The sequence below is a fragment of the Choloepus didactylus genome, chromosome 1 (genome assembly GCF_015220235.1).
Source record: "Choloepus didactylus isolate mChoDid1 chromosome 1, mChoDid1.pri, whole genome shotgun sequence".
Taxonomy (NCBI): domain Eukaryota; kingdom Metazoa; phylum Chordata; class Mammalia; order Pilosa; family Megalonychidae; genus Choloepus; species Choloepus didactylus.
The window spans coordinates 162,598,304-162,621,272 of record NC_051307.1 but is presented as its reverse complement, the minus strand read 5'-3'; the positions used below and the strand labels follow the sequence as shown (position 1 = coordinate 162,621,272).

At 46.0% G+C, this 22,969-nt stretch overlaps 1 protein-coding gene across 1 annotated transcript in view; it reads right to left on the bottom strand.

Annotated features, from left to right (window-relative positions):
- The window catches only part of RAB6B (RAB6B, member RAS oncogene family), a 77,243-nt gene extending 59,732 nt beyond the window's left edge, over window positions 1–17,511 (bottom strand). Inside the window, exon 1 of the mRNA XM_037844650.1 lies at window positions 17,066–17,511. Within this exon, the coding sequence (XP_037700578.1) occupies window positions 17,066–17,135 (70 nt within the window). The 5' untranslated portion in view covers window positions 17,136–17,511. The remainder of the gene's footprint in view (window positions 1–17,065) is intronic.
- Window positions 17,512–22,969: the final 5,458 nt, after the last annotated feature.

Sequence of the window (22,969 nt, the reverse complement as noted above, 5' to 3'; positions counted from 1 at the left end):
TCAAGAAAATATCTGTCACATCATCAGCTGGTTATAAACTCAAGAAACAGTCATCTCAGGGAATAACCCTTAGAGTTAACATTTTAATATATTAAAATGTACTGTGCCGGTTTGAGTGTATTGTGTCCCCCAAATGCCATTATCTTTGTAGTCTTGTGTGGGGCAGACGTTTTGATTTGCTTGGAATGTGCCCCACCCAGCTGCGGGAGATGATTCTGATGAGATGTTCCCATGGAGGTGTGGCCCCGCCCATTCAGGGTGGGCCTTTATCGGTGGAGCTATATAAATGAGCTGACTCAAAGAGAGGGAAGTGAGTGCAGCTGGGAGTGATGTTTTAAAGAGGAGCAAGCTTGCTAGAGAGGAACGCCCTGGCAGAAAGCCGTTTTGAGGCCAGAGCTTTGGAGCAGACACCGGCTGCCTTCCCAGCTAACAGAGGTTTCCCGGACACCATTGGCCATCCTCCGGTGAAGGTGCCCGGTTGCTGATGTGTTGCCTTGGACACTTTGTGGCCTTAAGATTGTAACTGTGTAGTGAAATAAACCCCCATTTTATAAAAGCCTATCTATCTTTGGTGTTTTGCATTCTGCAGCATTAGCAAACTAGGACATGTACAGTATACAATAAAAGATTGCAAGACATCAAAGAAAAAGGAAAGTGGCCCATCCAAAGGAAGAGAATAAAATTCCAGAAAATATCAACAAAGAAGAACGGACAGTGGGACATACTGGACAAAGACATTCTCAATATGCTCAAGAAGAAGAAAGAAAATACAGAGAAAGAAATAAAAGGATATCAGGAAAACAAGGAATGAACAATATGAGAATATAAAAGGGAGAAATTTTACAAAGGAATCAAACAGTACTAGAACTGAAGATCATAATAACTGAAATGAAAAATTCCAAAGGTTTCAACAGCAGATTGGAGCTGACAAAAGAATCAGCAAAATCGAAGACAAGACTATTGAAATGTGACTGAGGATCAGAAAGAAAAAAAATTATAAAAAGCAAAAAACATTTGAAGAAACCTTTGGGACACCATCAAGCATACCAACAGACACATTATGGGAGTCCTAGAAGGAAAAGAAAGAGAGAAGGGGGCAGAAAGAATAGTCAAAGAAATAATGACAGAAAACTTCCCGAACTTAGCAAAAGACATGAATATGTACATCTAAGAAGCCCAGAGAACACCAAACAGGATGCACTTGAAGTAAAATATGACTGTCACATATTGATCAAACTGTTGAATGCAATGGACAAGGAGAGAATTCCGAAAGCTGCAAGAGAAAAGCAACGAGTCATGTACAAAGGAGTACCAGATAAGACTGAGTGCTGATTCCTTATCAGAAACCATGGAAGCAAGAAGGCAGTGGGTTGAAATACTTAAAGTGCTGAAACAAAACAACTGCCAACCAAGAATTTTATATCTAGCAATGCTTTCTCAAACATGAGGGAGAGATCAAGACAGTCCCAGATAAACAAAAGCTGAGGGAGTTCATCACCACTCGACCTGCACTACAAGCAAAGCTAAAGGGAGTTCTTCAGACTGAAAGGAAAGGACAATGAACACTGATTCAAAGTGGCATAAAGAAATAAAGACATGTGGTAAAGGAAACCACTTGGGCAACTATAAATGCCACTACTAACGTGTTGTATTTTTCAGTATGTAACTCCACTTCTTACTTCCTTCAAGTACTAAAATGCATAAAAAGTAATGGTAAATCTATGGTTTGGGGCACAGAATTTATAAAGATATAATTTGTAACAAGCATAACAAAAAGGGGGGAGGGGATGGAGAGGTATGAAATAATGTATGCATACGCTATTGAAGTTAAGTTAGTATAAATCAAACATGATTGTTACAGATTTAGGACACTGAATTTAAGCCTGCATGATAAGCACAAAGAAAATATCTGAAAAATATATGCAGAAAGAAATGAGATGGGACTCAAAATGGTACAGTACCAAAAATGAAATAAATACAAAAGGTAGGCATTAATGGAAGAACTGAGGGAAAAAAAAAGGTATAAGACTTGAAAAACCGAATAGGCAAGTGGCAGAAGAATGTCTTGCATTATCAGTATTATCTTAAATGTAAATGGATTAAACTTTCAGTCAAAAGGCAGAGACTGGCAGAAAGGATACAAAAGCATGAGCCAACAATATGCAAAAGAATGAGCCAATTATGTACTATTTAAAAGAGACTTCACCTTTAATTCAAAGACACAAATAGGTTGAGAGTGAAAGGGTGGAAAATATATACCATGAAAATTGTAACTAAAAGAAAGCTAGGATAACTATACAAATATCAGATTAAAAGAACTTTACGTAAAAATTGTTACAAGGGATAAAGAGAGTCACTACATACTAATAAAGGGGGTGAATGTAACAGGAAGACAAAACAATTATAAATATCTATATGCCTGACAGCAGAGCCCAAAATATATGAAGTAAATATTGACAGATTTGAAGGGAAAAACTTAACAGTAGGAGAAGGCTCTGCATTAACAGATTTCAATATACTACTTTCAATAATGGACAGAACATCTAAACAAAAGTTCATTAAGGAAATAAGGACTTGGATGATACCCGAACCCAACTAGACCTAAGAGGAATATATATAACTCTTCGCCCAATTACAGCAAAATACACATTCTTCTCTTGTTCATATGGATCATTCTCCAGGACAGACCATAAGCTAAGTCACAAAACAAGTCTCAACAAATTGAAAAATATTAAAATCATACAAACTATCTTCTTCAACCACTATGGAATGAACTTATAAATCAACAACATAAAAACTGAAAATTCACAAATACGGGGAAATTATACAACACACTCTTATACAACCAATGGGTTAAAGAAGAAATAACAAAGGAAATTAGGCAACATCCTGAGGCAAATGAAAACAAAAACACAACATACCAAAACTTATGGGATACAGCAAAGGCAGTGCTGAGAGGGAAATGATAGCTCTAAATATTTACATTAAAAAAGAAGAAAGATCTCAAATCAAAGACCTAATCTCATAACTAGAAAATCTAGTAAAAGAAGAGCAAACTAAACCCAAAGCAAGAAGAAGGAAGGAAATAACAAAGATTAGAGGGGAGATAAATGAAATACAGAATAGCAAATCAATTGAGAGAATCAAGGAAACCAAAGGTTGGTTCTCTGAAATATCAGTAAAGTCAACAAATTTTTAGCTAGACTGACAAGGAAGAACAGAGAGGACACAAATAACTAAAATCAGAACTGAAAGGGGGCAAAGTCAGATATTTTGATCCCCATTTTAGCAAAGGTAGGAAAGTGAGGGTGAGATTAAGTAATTTGCTTACGGTCCCACGCCTGTTAAGATAGAATGGGTTTGAACCAAGGTCTGTTCCACTTCAAAGTCCTAACTTTGTCTAAATCCTATACTACCTCAGAGAAGGATGACCCTCTAGAAGACCCCTCTCTGTTCTCCACACCCTGAGTTTCTCCAAGAAGCAGTCATCTGTAATATGACATGGACATGACATTCTTATCACAATAAAGCTGAGATAATTAGCATCCAAAAATTTCAGTTAACAAATATTTTCCTCTTTATTTATACAAACAATATAATTTTATATCTTCAAACTAACTATAAAACAATTATAAATTTTTATTTCAAAGATTGAATTTGTAACAAAGCTTAGCACTATTTACAAAGCACATTTAGAACTATCTATTTTGTTGGAAAATTCAAATGCAATTCATTAATCACTATAACCACAAGTAGATGAATTTACTCCAACCAACAACAACAACAAAAAAAGGAATGAAAGGGGTAACTTTACTACTGACCCTAAAGAAATCGAATGGCTTATAGGTGGATATTATGAACAACTGCACACCCACAAAGTAGACAACCTAGACTAAATGAACAAATTCCTAGAAACATACAAACTACCTACACTGACTTAGGAAGCTATAGAATATCTCAAAAGACCAATAACAAGTGAAGAGATTGACTCAGTAATCAAAAAACCTTCTAACAAAAACAATCCCAAGAGCAGAGGACTTCACAGGGGAATTTTACTAAACACTCTAAGAAGAAGCAACACAAATCTTGCTCCAAGTCTTCCAAAAACTTGAAGAGGAGGGAACACTTTCCAACTCCTTCTACGAGGTTAGCATTATCCTAATATAAAAGTCAAATATAGATATCACAAGAAAAGAAAACTGCAGACCAGTATCTTTTATGAATATAGATGCAAAAATCCCCAACTCAACTCCAGGAAAACAATTCCAAGAGCATACTGAAATAATTATACACCATGATCAAGTGGGATTTATCTCAGTATACAAGGGTAGATCAACATAAGAAAATCAATTAATGTAATACACTATATTAATAGAATGAAGGGGGAAAAAGCATGGTCATCTCAACTCAGAAAAGGCATTTGACAAAATACAGCACCCCTTCCCGGAAAAACACTTAGAAAACTAGGAACAGAAGGAAACTTCCTAAAAACAATATAGAGCATATATGAAAAACTTCAGAGCTAACATCATATTCAACGGTGAAAGACTGAAAGCTTTCCCTCTAAGATCAGGAATAAGACAAGGATGCCCACTGTCTCACCGTTATTCAACATTATTGGAAGGTCCAGCTAGAGCAATTAGGCAAGAAAAAGAAAAGCCATCAACACTGGAAAGGAAGAAGTAAAATGTTTCTTTTTGCAGATGACATGAACCTATCATAGAAAATTGTGAAAAATCTACAACAAAGTTACTAGTGCTAATGAGCAAATTCAGATGAATGGTGGGGTACATGATCAATAGGCAAATGTCAATGGTGTTTCTATACACTAATTGTGCTAGTCTGAATGTATTATGTCCCCCCAAAATGTCATTACCTTTGATGCAATCTTGTGTGGGCAGACTATTAGTGTTGATTAGATTGTAATTCTTTGATTGAGCATTTCCATGGAGATGAGCCCTACCCAATTGCAGGTGATAACTCTGATTAGATAATTTCCATGAAGGTGTGGCCCCACCCATTCAGCACGGGCCTTGATTAGTTTCTAGAGCACTATATAAGCTCAGACAGACGGGGCAAGCTTGCTACAGCCAAGAGGGACGCTTTGAAGAACACACAGGAGCTGAGAGAGGAGCTAAAACGCAACCTAGGAGCAAGCAGACACCAGCCAGGTGCCTTCCCAGCTAACAGAGATTTTCCAGATGCCAATGGCCTTTCTCCAGTGAAGGTAACTTATCTTTGATGCCTTGCCTTGGACGCTTTATGGTCTTAAGACTGTAACTTTGTAACCAAATAAACCCTCTTTATAAAAGCCAATCCATTTCTGGTGTTTTGCAAAAGAGCAGCAGTAGCAAACTGGAACACTAGTAATGCACAAACTGAAAAGGAAATCAAGAAAAATAAGCCATTTACAATAGCAACTAAAAGAATCAAATATCTAGGAATAAATTTAAACAAGGATGTAAAGGACTTGTGTACCTGGAAAACTATAAAACCCTGCTGGGCGAAATTAAAGAAGACCTACATAAATGGAAGAACATTCCATGTACATGGACTGGAAGACTAAATAGTGTTAGGATGTCAATTTTACTCAATGCAACTTACAGATTCAATGTAATTCCAATCAAAATTCCAACAGCAGTCTCTGCAGAAATAAAAAGCCAGACGCCAAATTCATTTGTAATGGTAAGGGGCTCTAAATAGCTAAAATCATCTTGAAAAATAAAAACAAAGTTGAGAACTCACATGTCCTTATTTTAAAACTTATTACCAAGATACACTATTCAAAAGAGCATGGCACTGGCACAAGGATGGACATATAAACCAATGGAATTGAATTGAGAGTTCAGAAATAAACCATCACATCTTTGGCCAACTGACTTTTGACAAGGGTGAAAAGTCCTCTCAATGGGGAAAGAATAGTCTCTTCAACAAATGATGCTGGGAAAACTGGATATCCATATACAAAAAAAAAAAAATGAACTGGACTCCTACCTCACACCATATACAACAACTAACTCAAAATGAATCAAAGACCTAAATAAAAGAACCAAAACTATAAAACTCCTAGAAGAAAGCATAAGGAAGCATCTTTGGGACCCTGTGTTAGGCAATGGTTTCTTAGAATTTACACCAAAAGCACAAGCAATAAATGAAAAAGTAGATGAAAAGGACTTCACCAAAATTTAAATCTTTTGAGCATAAAATGACTTCATCATGAAAGTAAAAAGACAACTTATATAACGGGAGAAAAATTTTGGAAACCACATATCTGATAAGTGTTTAACATCCAAAACATAAAAAACAAATCCTGTATCTCAACAACAAAAAGATAAACAACCCAATTTCAAAATGGACAAAACACTCAAATAGACATTTCTCCAAAGAAGATATACAAATGGCCAATAAGAACATGAAAAGATGCTCAACCAACATTAACCATTAGGGAAATGCAAATCAAAACTACAATGAGATACCATTTCATACCCACTAAAACGGCTACTCTTTAAAAAAAAACAGAAAATAACAAATATTGGAGAGGATGTAGAGAAGTACAAATATTAATTCATTTTGAGTGAGAATGTAAAATGGTGCAGCCACTGTGGAAAACAGTTTGGCAGTCCTCAGAAAGTTACATATAGAATTACCATATAACCTGGCAATTAGACTTCTAGGTATAGACCCAAAAGAATGATAGCCGGGACTCAAACAGATATTTGTACACCAATGTCCATAGTGGCATTAACCACAATTGCTAAAAGAAGGCAACCCAAGTGTCCACCAACCAATGAATGGATAACCAAAATGTGGTATATATACATGATGGAATATTATTCAGCTGTAAAAAGGAATGCAGTCCTGATACATGTGACAACATGGATGAATCTTGAAGACATTGTGTTTATGGAAATAAGCCAGAGACAAAAGGACAAATATATGCTCTCACAGTTATGATATAATTAGAATGAGCAAATTCATATAGTCAGAAAATAGAATACAGGTTACCAGGGGCCTGGGTGGGGTTAGGGAAGAGCGCGTTAGTGTTTAATTGATACAGAGTTCCCGTTTGGGGTGATGTGAAAGCTTTGGTAATGGATGCTGGTAATGCTAGAACAGCATCCTGAATGTAATTAACACCACTGAATTTTATAACTGAATGGGGTTAAAAGGAGAAATTTTAGGTTGTATATATGTTACTAAAATAAAAATTAAAAGTTAAAGCCCACAGGACTGTACAACACTAACAGTGAACCAGTACAACACTAATGTAAACCATGTAGTATATTAATAGTATAATTATAATATTATTATTTCATCAGTTGTAACACAGTACCACACAAATGCAAGTGTTAATCATAGCAAAAACTGCATGTGTATGGGGTGTTACATGGAACTCTCATTTTCTTCATGATTTTTCTGTATACCTGCAACTCCTCTAATAAAAAAATTCTTTAAAAAGTGGTCAGGGGACCCAGGAGACAGGAAGGACAGGGAAGCTCAAGGTGACCAGTTTTGATATATCTGAATATAGTGTGGCCTTGTATAAAAGGACAAAAGTGTCCTCCCCTACAACACTTCATTGTCCCCAAACAATCTTTACTCTGCAGAGAAAGAAACAAGAAAATATACAGCCCCAGCAGAGGAGAGCTTCAGAGCTGGAAGGAAGTATAGGCTTACACCTTTCGCAAGCCCCTAAATTCCATCCTCTAGAATGTTCATGGTATGGTTTGGCTCATGTTACCTGCATCTCCTGAGTCCAATTGGGCAACATCCCACCTTGGTCTTCTAATCCAGGATGTACCATGTCCCTCCTTGGTCAAAAACTTCATGGGTCCCCACTGCTTACAGGGAAGGCAATGAATCCTGTGTTTGGAAGCACAGCTCCAGGGTCAGACCCTGGCTGCTTGTCCAAACTCAGTGCCTTCTCCCACTACTCTCCTCCCATCTACACCAGGCACTCTCTGCTCCAGCCACTCTGAACCATGCCTGATTCCCTGGGAGCAAGCCCTTCCCAGCCTTGGTACAGCCGGGCCCCCTGCTCACAATGCCTCCCCCTCAATTGCTGGTGAATTCTTGCTCACTGTGCAGAATCTCCACTGGGAAGCCTCCCCTGACTCCCCCAAGCAGAACACACCCACAGCCTCACTTGTGTATATAATACTAACATTAACACTGGCTGAGGTTTATGGCTCTCTTAACTTGGACCAACTACTGTGCTAAACAGTTCACCACACTGCAAAGCATCTGTGTCTGAGGTCCACCCAGGCTGCACTCCTCAAGGGAAGTAACAGCTGCGATGATGAGGTCCTTCTACCCATCATCAGCCTTGAGGGTACCAAAGGGGAGGGGCAGGGGAGCTCCTGCCACTCCCCCCTGGTCTTGCCTCCGAGCAGGGATGGTAGATGGGGAGTAAAGAACACCAGCCAGGGAGTCAGAGACCTGCCTGGGCTCTTGTCCCAGCTCAGCAGCTACCACTTCTGGCTCTTGCCATGTGTGTAAAAGCCTTCCTCTCTCAGAGCCTCACTTTCTTCATCTATAATATGGGAATAAGCAGCTCTACCTATCAGAGCCTGAAGATGTGTACCTTCGGTTTGCTACACAGAAATTATCACTGATTCTCAAAACTTTGCACCGCTGTTCTTCTTTGCCTCACACATCTACAAAGGGAGGGGCTGGGCATTGCACTCACTCTTTCATTAACAAAATTACCTATCACTTGAGCTTTTACCACATGCCATGTATTGATGTATTCAATCTTTGTGAAACTCCAACAAGGTAATGATTTCCCTATTGTGTGGGCGAGGAAAATGGGCACAAGCGGTCCTGTTACATTCCCAACACCACCCAGACAATGAGGGGTGGGACTGGGGGGAAGCCCAGGACTCGGGGGGGCTGACATAAGCGACAGGGTGGGGGCAGGAGACTAAGCCCCACTTGATCTGCTGGGGACACCACATACTCCTGTTGGCTCCGGCCCTTCCCTGCCCTCCCTGCTCACCCACCTGGCTGCAGAAGCAAGTAGCCTGGGCTAGAAGCACCTGGGAGTGTTCTTAGGGGTGGGCAGCAGCAGAGCGCAGTTGTCACCTGCTCTGTTTTCCCCATCACAGGTCCTCTCCAAGTGGGTGGTGCAAGAAGCACCTCCAGACAGCAGGAAGTGCAGGACAGCCCTGTTCCTGTTGCCAGGCAACCCAAGCCAGAGCTCCCTGGGGGCACTCGGGAAGGGCTGGGCCCCAGGTGGAGGTTGGCCAGGAATCCCAGGAGAGGAGGTAGTAAGCTGGAGAGGACCCTGCAGTGGGGTCTGAGGCATTTCTGGGGCAAACGGTTGGCCTAGCCCCCAGAACCCATGCCCTCATCTCTGCAGCCCCTCTAGCCAGCAGCTTGCCAGTCTCTAGGCTGGGGGCAACACTGTCTTGGAATCACACTCTGACCTGCCACTGAATTACAGAACCAGGGTTAGAGCTCCAGGCCTGAGGGGCCACCCAACCTAGAACCCTCAGGGAATGCATCCAAAAAGGCAGGCCCAGAGATGGGCTGGGCCTTATCCAATCACACAGCTAGCCAGTGGCCGACTCAGCATGGATCCAGTGTCTCCAGGGCCCTGATCTCTCTAGGACCAGAGACAGGATGTGGCCAGGGAATGGTTACCCCAGAGCAGGTGGGCAGCAGTCACCTAGTGTGATTTGTTCTTCTCTTCCTAGTAATTAGTTTTCAGTTAGAACCTGGGTAGCCTCCTTCCTCCCTGGCAGAAGGCCAAGAGCTGGTCTGGGAGGGCTTTAGCTGACCCCCATAGTTTCAATCAACTCCCTCCAACCTACCTCAAATATGGAATTCATTCCACTTAAGAATGGAGAGTTTGTTGTGCAATCCAAGCTTCAACCAGACTCCCACAGAGAGCTCCCTGCTTCCTTCTTAGAGCCCCCACTGCCCTCCTCCCTGCTCAGGGCCCTGCACCCCTCACCTGTCTAAGGGGAATCAGGGCCTTTTCCTGCCCTGTCCCTGCACTGTGATATGCTGGCTCCTCTTCAGCCAAGAGCCTGGAACATATATTCTCCAATGGTCATTTATGGTAGACCCAGTGCCCGAAAGACCTGGGTGTTCTGCCTCCCATGCCTTTCCCTGGACCCCAAGCCTGGGCCCACCTTGGAGGCGCGAGGCCCACCCCACTGTTCACTGTGTTTCCCACAGGGACCTGGGTTCACATTCCAATTCTGCCATGTGTCCTTGGGCATCTCCATCTCTCTCAGATCTCTGCTTCCTGATTAGCAAAATGGGGACAACCCCACCTTCATCACAGTGATGCTGGGGAGACGCAAAGTGCTCCATGCTGTGCCTCGGGCACAGCGGGTGTTCAACAAATGCCATCTGAGGTTAACTGAAGGAAGGACACAGAAACCAAGGATGATCAGCTCCATTCTGCTACCAGGGTTGGGGGGGCATCAGTCCGGACCCCTCCAGATCCATCCTCTTCTGTACTGAGCACTCCCCACCTGAGGAGCCCCCCCCCCAGTTCCCCGTTTCCCTCAGAATAACATCCCAGTTCACGGCTGAGCCAGCCCCTGTGACTTGCCTTTGCCCCATCTCCAGCTAAGAGATCCTAATGCTGGCAGCCCCTCTTGCTGAGTAAACCCCAGCAGGCAGCAAGCCCCTTCCCTGCACGCCAGTCCCTGAAGACAGCTACAGTCTACAGAACAGCGTGCACACGGAATGAATTCTTCCTCCCTCCCCCAACCCACCCAGTCTGAGGCACCTGCCACCGGGTCTGTGGCCAGGGCTCCCTGCTGCCTTTCTTTAATGCATTTCCTGGAAGCAGCTTTGCTTTAAATGCCCTATGCTGACTTCGGGGGCAAGGTATCACTTGCTTCCTCCTGGACCCCAGTCTGTCCCCTGGGGACGTCACACCTGGGAATAGGCGGGGCTGGGTCCAGAACATGTGGTCCAATCACCTGGGCTCCCGCTGGCTTTGTTACCAAGAGACGAGGATAAATATGCTTTTCTATTAAAAAGGAATCATTTTACTAAAACAATAAAGTATTTATAGCTGTGAAATTTTGCTTTTTTAAAAGATACCCCTTAATTTAGGGCAAAAGTTATGGAAATAATAAAAAAAAATTTTTTTGAAATTTTAAGCCCCAAGATACTGTAAAGAACCTCACTGAGGAGTCCTTAGGAATTGTGAATCTTAATCCTTTCCCCTCCTTGTTCCAAGAAGAGAAGACTGGCCTGCCACTCCTGGTCCCCTCAGGGCTTCACATCTCCCGGCCCTGCCTGGAGCCCCTTTCCCGGCAGCCTGCCTTCTTGGCTCTAACAAAGGCATCTTCACACTGACCACTTGCTGCCCATTCCCAGGGCGGCTCTGCTACTCTGCCCTGTCATCCTCCACCCAGAGCTCCCCCGTATTCTCCCCTGTGTGGTGAGAATGGAAAAGGAAGTACAGACAGACAGGCTGACAGCTGAGAAAATGCCCAGCACAGTTTTTCCAGCAGTCCACCTCTTATGTTTATGAATTCTGATCTTCTACATAACCCTCCCTCACCCTCTTCAAGGGTTCTATCCAACAACTTTTCTACATTATTTACACTGAGACCAGAGAGCTGGGGTGGGTGACACTGGTAGAAAGGGGCTGGGGTCAGGAAGGGCACAGGGAGACTGAAGACTCAGAAGCCTGGATAGGACACAGCCCGTACAAGCCCTGGGCCTACCCTGGGCAAGTCTGCAGTACCAGGGCAACAACCCCTATGATGAATATTCATGGACTGATTTTAGGGATGTAATAAGTAACAGAACAACAAAGTTATTTTGTTATATTTTAATATGATTCACTATAATTTCAGAGCTGCAAATGATAATGATAATCAGATCATGCAAAAGATGGTAATTACTACTACATCTGCACAGTGGGAACTCATTCTAACAGTTTCTCTCTTCTCTTCTGGTTAGTTCTCTTGTGTCTATCAGAATTGAGGATACCACTTTTCTCTTACATCAAGTGCAGGTTAATTCTCATCTTGGTATCTGTCTGACTCTCTCTCACACGCACATGTACCTCTTTAACAAATAAAAAAGAAAAGGCTCTGGGTCTCTACCCAACATCCAAGGTGCCCTTTCCCATCCCAGCAACTGAGGAAGGGAGAAAAATTGAGGGAAGAGGGAAAGTGAGCCCAGGAAGCTGAGGTGCAGAGCGGCCTGGTGGTTTTATCTAGATCTACAGTGAGTTCTGGCAGGATCTGGTTTGGGTGTGTGTCCCCTGCCAGCTCCAGTGGCCTTGCTGCTTTCCCGTCTTTCTCCAGTCATGTGCCCTGAGAAGCGACCAATCTTTGAGATGAACTATGAGCTGCATCAAAGCTAAAGATCCAGTCCTCTGACAAAGACTCTTTAGTGTCTGCTGCTGGTAAAAATCTTTGGGCATGAGAAAGCAGTAGGTATCAAGGATGAAGGAATGCTATTTCAAAGCTGCCTTGACTCCCTTCACTTTTAATCTTTGATGGGCCATCACCAAATCTCACATAGTGAAGATAATCTCATCATTTTCAAATCAAGAGATTTAATGAAAACAAACCACCTGCAGGTGGGGAGGGGTAAAAAGATAACTAAGACACAGACCTCACCCTTAAGATGCTTAAAATTTCGGTTAGGGCTTTTGCACCTAAAAAAGTTAATCCACTTTTTGAAATCCTTAATTAACAAAGACAACAGAAGAGAAGTTATGAGATAGCATGTGATTATTATTTCTCAGGAAAAGAAAAGCTATGCAGCAGTGGGTGCCAGGTGGCCCAGCTGGGGCAGGAGTGGAGCTGGGCACAAATGTCAGGCCAGCAGAGGACTAACCATGTGGTTGTGGGTGGTTGGCTGGTGGGAGTGCAGGGGTCAGCTGGGCCAGGTGTGGGCGGAGGACAGTGAGCCCTGGCCACTGAACAGAGGGGGCCACTGAATATGCTTTACTTTTAACCAGGAAGGCACAGGATGACAGTGACAGGACAGCTCCCACTCATCACCAGCAAGTCAGACACCTGGGAGTCACCCTTGACCTCCTGCTCCTCCATCCCACAAACTTTTTCTACAGAGCAAGGCAGGAAAATGGATACTGCTCCCGGGGGAAGGTGGGCTCCTTCCAAGACCTACTCCCCACAATCAGACCCAGCACGAAGGTGTATCAGCCTGTTGCTTCTAGAAGCACCTCCTCCAGGAAGCCCTCTGATACCTGCCCCTCAAAGCTGGGCAGGATGCCCCTGCTATGTGCTCCTACAGCAGCCTGCTCTTCTCAGGTCACGGTTCTCATAGACCTTTACTGTAATTATACGCACAAATTGTTCCCCAGTGGACCATAAACTCCACCAAGGCAGGGATATATTCAAAGATCTGATTAAATAAATAAACACATGATGGAGGGAGAAAGAGAGAGAGAGAGGGGAGAGGAGGAGGAAGACGAGGATGAACAGACAAATGATGGAACCACCCAAAGGTGGCCGCCTGCAGGGTCACTGGGATGCACGGTTCCAGGGGACACCATTCACTTTGTGTCTACTGGGTAGACTCTTGCCAGGAGCAGGGCAGGGGAGGTGGCTGGTCAGAGGGAGAAGCTGGCCTGCTGGCATTGGCCTGGGAAAACAGAAAGCACTTCTCTTCTGTCCATCCCATCAGCCTGCTTCAGCTGGAGGAGTCTCAGAGAAGGGGAGATCAGAATAGGTCAGAGCACAGCAGACACATCCTTTTCCTCCCTCCTCATTATATGCAGATATATGCCAAGTGTAGCCTAAATCCCCAAATAAAGCAAAGTCATGATGGGGGGAGTTGCCTTTAGAACTTAGAAGGAAAAGGTCTGTCCCACAGGTCCCCTCTCCCTCCTCAAAACGTGCTTAAGTCCATCGTCTCCAGATGCCACCAATGCTCCAGCGGGGAATGGTGTGCAAGTTGCCACCACTGCCACCAGCACACGGACATGCCCTGCAGTCCCAGAGAGCCTCTGGGGCACTAGCAGCATTGCACAGCCTCCCTGCTGCCAGGAACTTCCTCAGCCTGGGTCAGCATTTCCCTCCCTACAATCATACCCTGTGCCAGACAATCATCCTCAGCCAACCTGAATTCATGGGCCGGGGGACAGCAGTCACTCTGCAGCTGGGAGTCACTCTTCTGCTCACAGGCTGGTGGTGTTTGTTCTAGCATCGAGGACTTCCCACTCAAACCAGTTCCCTAGAATCTTTGCAGGCCTGATGCCCACAGGGATTATCTAGCCCAGGATATCCCCCTCATCACCCGGCTCCAGGCTGGGGCACTCCTCTTCTGAATCCAGCTGCCCTTGCCCACTATTCTAGACTGATGCTGTACAGGAAACAAGAGAAGACCTCATCCCATCAGTCCCTTCTCTTGGCCTCTGTTGGGGGACTCAGCTCCAACAGCCAAGCCCATGCCACATTAGCAGGTGGCCCAAGTTCTCCCTGCACAGAGGGTGAAGGACCTCCGAGGTCACACAGAGAGAACCAAGCTGGAAGTGAAGGCTAAAACATCAGGAGGCTCCCTCCATTGCACAGGCTGCAGAGGATGCTGACACAAAGGACCAACACATGCACGCTGTGTGTGGTCAAGATGGTTTGGGAGTGTAAAAAGCAGCAGCAGCAGCCAGGCTGCATGTCCCTTACTCAACCCAGGGACCCCAAAAGCTCTGTAAAACCTAAAGTAAACAACCCACTAATGACATAACAAAGTGGGAGGAGGTTTTTCAGGGCCCCAAGGCTCCTGTCCGAAGGGACCAGGGTGGGCAGCAGCCAATCTCACTGTTGGTAGTATCTTTCATCCCTAATGACCATGTTCCAAGGGCCCAAAACCCTGCGCTCAACCAACTAGCCCAGCATTCCCACCAGGTCACCCAACCCAGCCACAAGCCTGGTGAGACAGTGGCAACTCTCCACACCCTCCTCGGGAACGATCCCCAATTCTCAACTTCCCCAATTCAAGGTCATCTCATTTCCCAATGACATATCAGTGAAAAAAACAGTTGGCTGGGGAATGGAGACATGGGTTCCAGCTCCAGAATTGTTAACAACCCACAGTAAGACTCCGGGCAAGCTCTCCCCTTTCTCTGGGGCTCAGACTTACCATCTGAACATGCAGGGAGATTGTGGGTTCCACCTCTTAGGACTTCAGCTTCCATTGCTGTGATTTTTAGGAGCAAAGGGGGTTTGTAGGGCTCAGCAGGGAACTCAGCCCATTAGGAATTCTGAGGGAGCCCAGAATTTTCACTCAAAGTCACCAGAAACATTTTTCTCATCAAAATACTGGTTCCTTCCTGAAGCTTCTTCAGACTTGAAATAAACAAATGTTTGCTGACAACCTACCAGGTTCCAGACACTTTGAGGAAATATGAAGATGAGAACTGCCCTCAAGCAGCCATTTTACACAGACAGAAAGTGAGGCTCAAAGAGGTCTGAAAATTTACTCAAGGAGTTCTCTCTCAGGGCTCCAGGCCCCATAAAACTAGCAATGGGATGTGAAGACTACTAACAGTCTTCCCAGGCACAAGAAAAAGTCAGCTCTGTGACACTGAGACCTATTAAGACCAGATACTCAAAGTCTAGGATACAGGACTGGCTGGCTGATTTGACCTTGATCTGAAATGCCCAGCGTGACCCTAAGACCCATCTTCAAGCCAGGGCCTGGTGACCACCTTCTGACACTCATCTCAGAACCATCCATCCCAGGAAATGAACAGCAGCAGACAGGAGATGTCACGTGAACCTCCACAGCCCACAGACATGCACATCACAGCAACACTGTTCTCTGAGCCCACTTGGTCCTCCCAAGATTGACCTGTTCTTGACTCCTTGTACAGGCACCACCAAACCAGGGAGCTGGAGTGGTCTGCAGAGCTAAAGCTGGGAATCCTGCCTGCCCGGGACCACCTCCTCCAGAGCAGGGCTGGTCGGAGCCTGGCTTTGTCTCCCTGCAGCTCTACGTGAGAGGCCTCTGGAGGGGTACTCTGAGAGCCATTTCTTCCTACAGGTGTCAGGGGTGTCCATGTTCTTCAGTCTGGGCTTCAGAGACGCTTTCGGTGGGGGGGCTGCTGGGCAGCGAGGAGGCCCTCGGTCCCCCTCCCCCACCCCGTTCCCGTTCTGGCAGCTGCCACCGTGAGCTCCCCTCCCCCAAGACGGGCGGTGAGCTCGGGGTGGGGAGAATCTGCATCGCTCTCCTCTCCGGAGGGGTGCTGGGAAGCCAGGCAGGGCGTGTCGCCTGGGCCTTTCTCTGCCCGGCGGCGCCAAGCTTCCCGGCCTCTGCGTGTGAGGCGCCCCGGTATCGCCTTGCGTTGGGAAACCCTGGCTCCCATCGCCTTGACCCTGAGCCCAAAAGAGGATAACACACGCCGGTGATAGGCAGCGAGTCTAGAACCTTCCATGCCCAGTCGGACATAAGCCAGGGGAGGTAGGCGCCCTCTTTCCCCACGGCCTGCGCCCGTTCTTTCCAGAGGAAGCAGGTGTCCGCCTTTCCTCCCCCCGGCGGCCGTGTGGCCTCAAGGTCTGGACGTGCCCGTCGCATGGTTCCGGGCAGGGTCCGCAGGGGAGCCCTCCGGCACAGCGGGGTGGGTGGCGGCCGGACCCCAGCCCCACCCCGTTCTCCGAGGAGAGGCGCCCGTCCTCACCCCCACCCCCGCCCTGCCGCCTGCGCGGTCGCCCGCAGCCGGTGCCGCAGTGCAAGCGAGCCAGAGAGCCCGTCGTCTTCACGCCTCGGTCGGCGCTGCCGAGCGAGCCGCCGCCCTCCGGCCTCCCAGGCGAGCCGCACCTGCACCCACCACACCCCGCCGCGCGCCCCCAGTTCCCCCAGCCCAGATCCCACCCTCACTACCACCTCCACGGCCCCAGCGCCTCCTCGGTCCTCAGCTTTGGTCCCTCCCCAGACCGGCCCCGCCCGAGCCGTCTCTGACCTCCCCATCCTCGACCTCCCCATCCCCATCCCTCCCCTCCACCCGGGCAAGGAGGGGCCTTTTGCAAGCCGGGGCCGCGGTGCTCCCGATGGGGTGGACGGTTTAGCGGCGGGGGTCGATTCGGCGCTAAGCCAAGAGAATAAGCCGGGCACTTACCACTCTGCTCCCCCAGGAACACCAACTTGAATTTCCTCAGAGGGTTTCCAAAATCTCCCCCTGCGGACATGGTGCTGGGAGCCGGGCCGGGAGAGGAGCAGGAGGAAAAAGCGAGGAAGCAGGGAGGGGAGAGGAGGAGGGCAAGGGGAGGCGGCCGGCGGTGCGGGAGCCGGAGGGGGAAGGGCTGGCTGCGCGCGTCCCTGACTCCCCAGATGCGTCCCGGCCCCGGCCTGCGGCTGCGTGTCCAGCGGCAGCGAAGGAGGAGGAGGAGGAGGCGGAGGAAGATTGGGGCTGGGCTGCCGCGAGCCGCGCTTGCTGCGGTGCGAGGGGCGCGCTCTGGACGCCCGAGGCGCGGCGCGGGCAGCTAGGCTAGGCGCGGGCGGAGCGGGGCGCAGGGACGGCGCGCGGGGCGGAGGAGCGCTCTCCCAAGCCGCGCGAGTCTGCCCTCCTCCCGCCTCCGCCGGCGCCTGCGCTCTGCGCGCTCCCCAGCCTCTGATGTCATGCGGGGCCCGAGGCGCTGCGGGGCTGGGGGGCGCCCGCCCACCCACCAGAAGCCCGCACCAGGCCGAGAGAGAACTGCCCCGCCGTGCCTCCTAGAGGACCCCCGCATCAGACCGTCTCTCGCTGTCTACGTCTGCCTTCCCTATTCTACTCCGTTTTGAACCCAGAAAAATGACATGAAATTGTCAGGGGACATTTGTTTCTGGTCTTTTAACCGAGCTGTCATTCCCTTCCTCCACCTCCCGAGATACCAATGCACAACGTAGCGGTCCGAAAGGGCGGAAAGGAAAGGAGATGGGGGGAGAGCCAGGGTGTGGTGGGGCGTCTGGGAATGGGAAGACGTCCTGGTACCTGGCGCAGACCGGGCTCCTCTGTCGCCCCATGTGGCTTCTAGCCCGCCCTCCCCTTCCTAAGCCCAGACCCCTCACCTGGGCGGCCTCTAAGGGGTGCATAACTATCGCCGCAGACCTGGCCAGTGAGAGAGTAGTCGCCCTTATCGGGCGTGCCTACATCAAACCACCCGCTCACAGGGATCATTTTATCCAGAATCTTAACTGCTGACCCAAGAGAGGGAAGGAGCAACGACGCCCCGAACGCCAGCATGGTCATCGTCAGGACGGTGCCCTGGGTTTTATGACCCCGAGGCCGCCAGGCTGATAACGCCATTCCTCGCCTTGGCAATTATACGTATCTGGACAATGAGCAACTAAAGGGCCGAGCGGCGACCTCTATATTCGCCTGGCTCATTGCAGGTCCACGGAATAAGTTCTGAATGGTGAGAGCAAAGAGCAGAGGCCGAATGTTAAAACTTCCACTGCAGCCTGTCGCAAGGCATTCTAATTAACCGAGGTTTTACAAAGCTGCTTTTGCTGTCCTGCCACCAGGTGGTCCCTCTTAATTTACCGCTGTTCAGTGAACATTTATTTGGGATTATAACTCAAATGTCTGAACAGGTTTCTAGTGTGTGTGTGTGTGTGTGTGTGTGTGTGTGTGTGTGTGTGTGTGTGTGTGTTTATACAAAGGGAGACAGAAGTGTGAGAAGCAGCCTTTCACCAGAGATTTCCAGGGGACATTTGTTACCCTCTTTGATTTGCAGGGCTTGCTTGGGATGTCTCCTAGTCTGTCTTTCTGGTTTGTTTACGTACTGTCTGTCTTTCATGGCTTGTTAAAAGCTAGTCAGTGAGTTCCATGAAAACAGTAACTGAGGCCATTCTACTGGATCCAAAACCCTAGCTCAGAGCTTGACACACAGTAGGAGTTTAATAAATAGTTGCTGAATGTTTGAATGAATGTCTAGAATCCAAATCAGAAACAGCAGTTCTATTTCTCATAGTCACCTTTGGTTTGGAGCCCCAGGGGTTGTGGGTCCTCACCTTAGGATATCTGCCCCCTGGTGCATGGCATCCAGCTCAAGGCAGCCCTCCAAACAGCCACCCCAACTCTGCTCTGGGATTCTTTCTCTCTCAGGAGATCACATCCAACATGGGACTGAAGGAAGCTCTAGAAGTAGCTGAGATTCCCAAGTCACAGCCCCTTCTGCCTCTATAAGTGGTCCATCCACGGAAGGGCCAAGGGAGTTACTGGCCAAGTCTCCCAACCAGGCAACACGCCTTCAGTTACCTCTTCTAACATCCTGTGCTGTCTTCTTTAATCCTCTCATCCTGTCCTGAGGAAATCATCTGTGGAAAAGCAGCTGAAGCATGACAGGAAGAGCACCATCTTCTAGGTAGCCCTAAAAAAATCCTGTGCCTTTTCCAATTATCTGGTCCTTCACACGCAAGGTGGTATGGCAATAAGGGAGGGTGTGATGGGGCAGGAGCCCCTCTGGGCACTTCTAATCCAGAGTCAGCCCACGTGCTCACCATGCCCACCTGGGCTGACCATGGCCAGGGTGCATGATGGGACTCAATCAGAATTCTTCCAGTTCAAATGACAGAAACTCCCAACTCCACTCCTTTAAGCACTGCAGTATGAGGTGGCTCATGTAGCTGGAGCAGATACTGGCATTGCTCACAGAATGTGGTTATTTCTCCTGAAAGGATCAGAGCCTCAGGGACTCCAAATCTGCTCTGCCCTCCCCTCCCCCCTCTCTCCTTCTCCAACTTTTATCATTGCTTGTCTCTCCTTGCTTGGGGTCTTGTCTTTATCTTACTCGAGAGCAGACGGACTTTCTCCAGGTGGCAGAAAACCTGGCCCCTGTGGCACTCAGCTTGGGAATCCCATTGGAAAGGAAAGAGTTCCTTCCACATAGCATCTTTGCTTTCCATTTTAAAAAATTATGTAAAGCTTCCTATTAAGAGTTTGAGCAATGCATATGTAAGTTATAAAGAAAAACCATAAATATGAATACCCATTACCTTCCACTCAGCTGGAGGTCAAATATTACAATACTTTTGAGGCCCTCATTTCTCTCCAGTGCATCCCCCTCACTCCCCCATCCCCAAAAAGAAATCCAGAATCATGACTTTCCTTTTATCACATTTGGATGTATCCTTCAGCAATACTTTGTTTTGTTTTGCATCTTTTGAACTTTATATAAGGTATCAAACTATGTATTCTATCTTTTGACTTGCTTTTTTCTTTGCTGAGGCAGGTTGAGGACTCAATCATGTTACCCACAAAAGGAATGTTCAGTTCCTGGTCCTGGTCCTGTAAGTGTGAACCCATTTGTAAATAGGACTTTTGAAGACGTTACTAGTTAAGGTATGTCCAAATTGAATGAGGGTGAGCCTTGATCCAATATGGCTGAAGTCTTCATACACAAAAGAAATTCCAAACAGGAAAAAAAAAGATAAAGAAAAAAAAGCCTCAGGAGGAGCAAGGAGCTGGAAACCACAGAATCCGGAAGAGAAAGAAGATGCTGTCATGTGCATTGTCATGTGACAGAAAAGCCAAGGACCAAGGATCACCCACAGCCTGCCCCAGAATGCCAGTCTTTGGGGAGAAAGCATTGCCTTGCTGACGACTTGATTTTGGACTTCTCCTAACTTCAGAATGTGAGCCAATAAATTCCTGTTGTTTAGCGAACCTATTATATGATATTTTTTTTTAGTAGCCGGGAAACTAATACAAAGCATATAGCAGCAGTTCTTTCATTTTCATTGTTGTTTATTATTCGACTATATGCCCCCAACTTACTTAATCATTTTTGGTAAAATATATAGTTTTTTTTTCAGTTTGAAATAATTTTAGATTCACATGGAGGTTGGAAAAATAGTATAGGGAGTTCCTGTGTATCCTCCACCCATCTGCCCCAATGATGACCTCTTACATAACCATTTTACATTAGCAACCCCAGTAAATTGACTTTGGAAAATGCATCCAGAGTTCATTCTCCTATTACAAATAGCTCTGCTTTGAATATTCTTTACATTTCTCCTAATGTGCCTGCGAAGTTTTCCTAAGACGTGTATCTGGTGAATGAATCGTGGGATAGATCCAAAGATAGTCATCATGTCATATAGTTCTACATCCTCACCTTTATTTTTCAGTTTCTTTAAGAAGGGCTTGGCTATTCTAAGTCCAATTAGGTCACTCATACATTGCTGGTGGGAATGCAAAATGGTAGAGCCATTCTGGAAAAATAATTTTGGAGTTCCTTAAAAAACTAAATATGCAGCTACCATAAGACCCAGCAATCACACCACTTTTTTTTTGTAAATTAAACTTTTTATGTTGAGATCATTGTACATTTACATGCAGTTGCAAGAAATAACAGAGAGATCTTATGATGCCTTTACCCAGTTACCCCTACGGTAGCATCTTGCAAAACTACAGTATGATATCACCAGCAGGATATTCACATTGATGAATCATGGTATAGAAACTTTCCATCACCGCAGAATCCCTGAGGTCCCCCTGTTATAGCCATCCTCACTTGTCTTCCACCCTCACCCCTTTCTTAATCCCTGGTAACCACTAATCTGTTCTCCATTCCCATAATTTTGTTATTCAAGAGCATTATATAATTGGAGTTGTACAGTATGTAACCTTTTGGGATTGGCTTTTTACACTCAGCATAATTCTATGGAGATTATCCAGGTTGTTGTTTGTGTTATAGTTTGTCCCCTTTTACTACTGAATACTAGTCCATAGTATGGATGTACTACAGTTTGTTTAACCATTCACCCTTTGAAGGGCATCTGGGTTATTTACCATTTGGGGCTATTACAAACAAAGCTGTTATGAACATTTGTGTACAGGTTTTTATGTGAACATAAGTTTTCATTTCTCTGAGATAAATGACCAGTGGTGTGATTGCTGGGTCTTATGGTAGCTTCATATTTAGTTTTTTAAGGAACTGCCAAAATTATTTTTCCAGAATGGCTCTACCATTTTGCATTCCCACCAGCAATGTATGAGTGACCTAATTTCTCCATATCCTCACCAGTATTTGATGTTGTCACTGTTTTGTTTTGTTTTGTTTTGTTTAATTTTAGCTATTCTGATAGGTGTGTTGTGTGATATCTCAGTATGGTTTAAATTTGCATTTCCCTAATGGCTAATGATTTTCAATATCTTTACATGTGCTTATTTGTTAACTGTATATTCACTTTGGTGAAATGTCTGTTCATGTCTTCAGCCGATTTTCTAATTGGATTGTTTGTTTTGTTTTCCTTTTTTGCTGTTGAGTTTTGAGAGTTTTTTATGTATGATAGATACAAGTCCTTTGCCAGATATGTAGTTTACAAATATTCTCTCCCAGTCTGTAGCTCATCTTTTCATCTTCTTAATAGGGTCTTTTACAGAGCATAAATTTTTAATTTTGATGAAGTCTGACTGTGCCAGTTTGAATGTATTATGTCCCCCAGAAAAAGCCATATTCTTTGCTGCAATCTTGTGGGGAAGACGTTTTAATGCTGATTAGATTGGAATCTTTGAGTTTTTCCATGGAGACACGCCCCACCCAACTGTGGGCGATGACTCTGATTGGATAATTTCCATGGAGGTGTTACCCCACCCATTCAGGGTGGGTCTAAATAAAATCACTGGAGCCATATAAATGAGCTGACAAACAGAAGGAACTCAGTGCAGCTGAGGGTGAGATTTTGAAGAGGAGCTACAGCCAAGAGGGACACTTTGAAGAATGCACATGAGCTGAAAGAGGAGCTGCAGATGAGAGACAGTTGAAGACGGTCGTTGAAAGCAGACTTTTGCTCCAGAGAAGCTAAGAGAGGACAAATGCCCCAAAAGCAACTGAGAGTGACATTTTGGAGAGGAGCTGAAGCCTAGAGAGGAACATCCTGGGAGAAAGCCACTTTGAAACCAGAACTTGGAGCAGACGCCAGCCACGTGCCTTCCCAGCTAACAGAGGTTTTCCAGACACCATTGGCCATCTTCTAGTGAAGGTATCTGATTGTTGATGGATTACCTTGGACATTTTATGGCCTTAAGACTGTAACT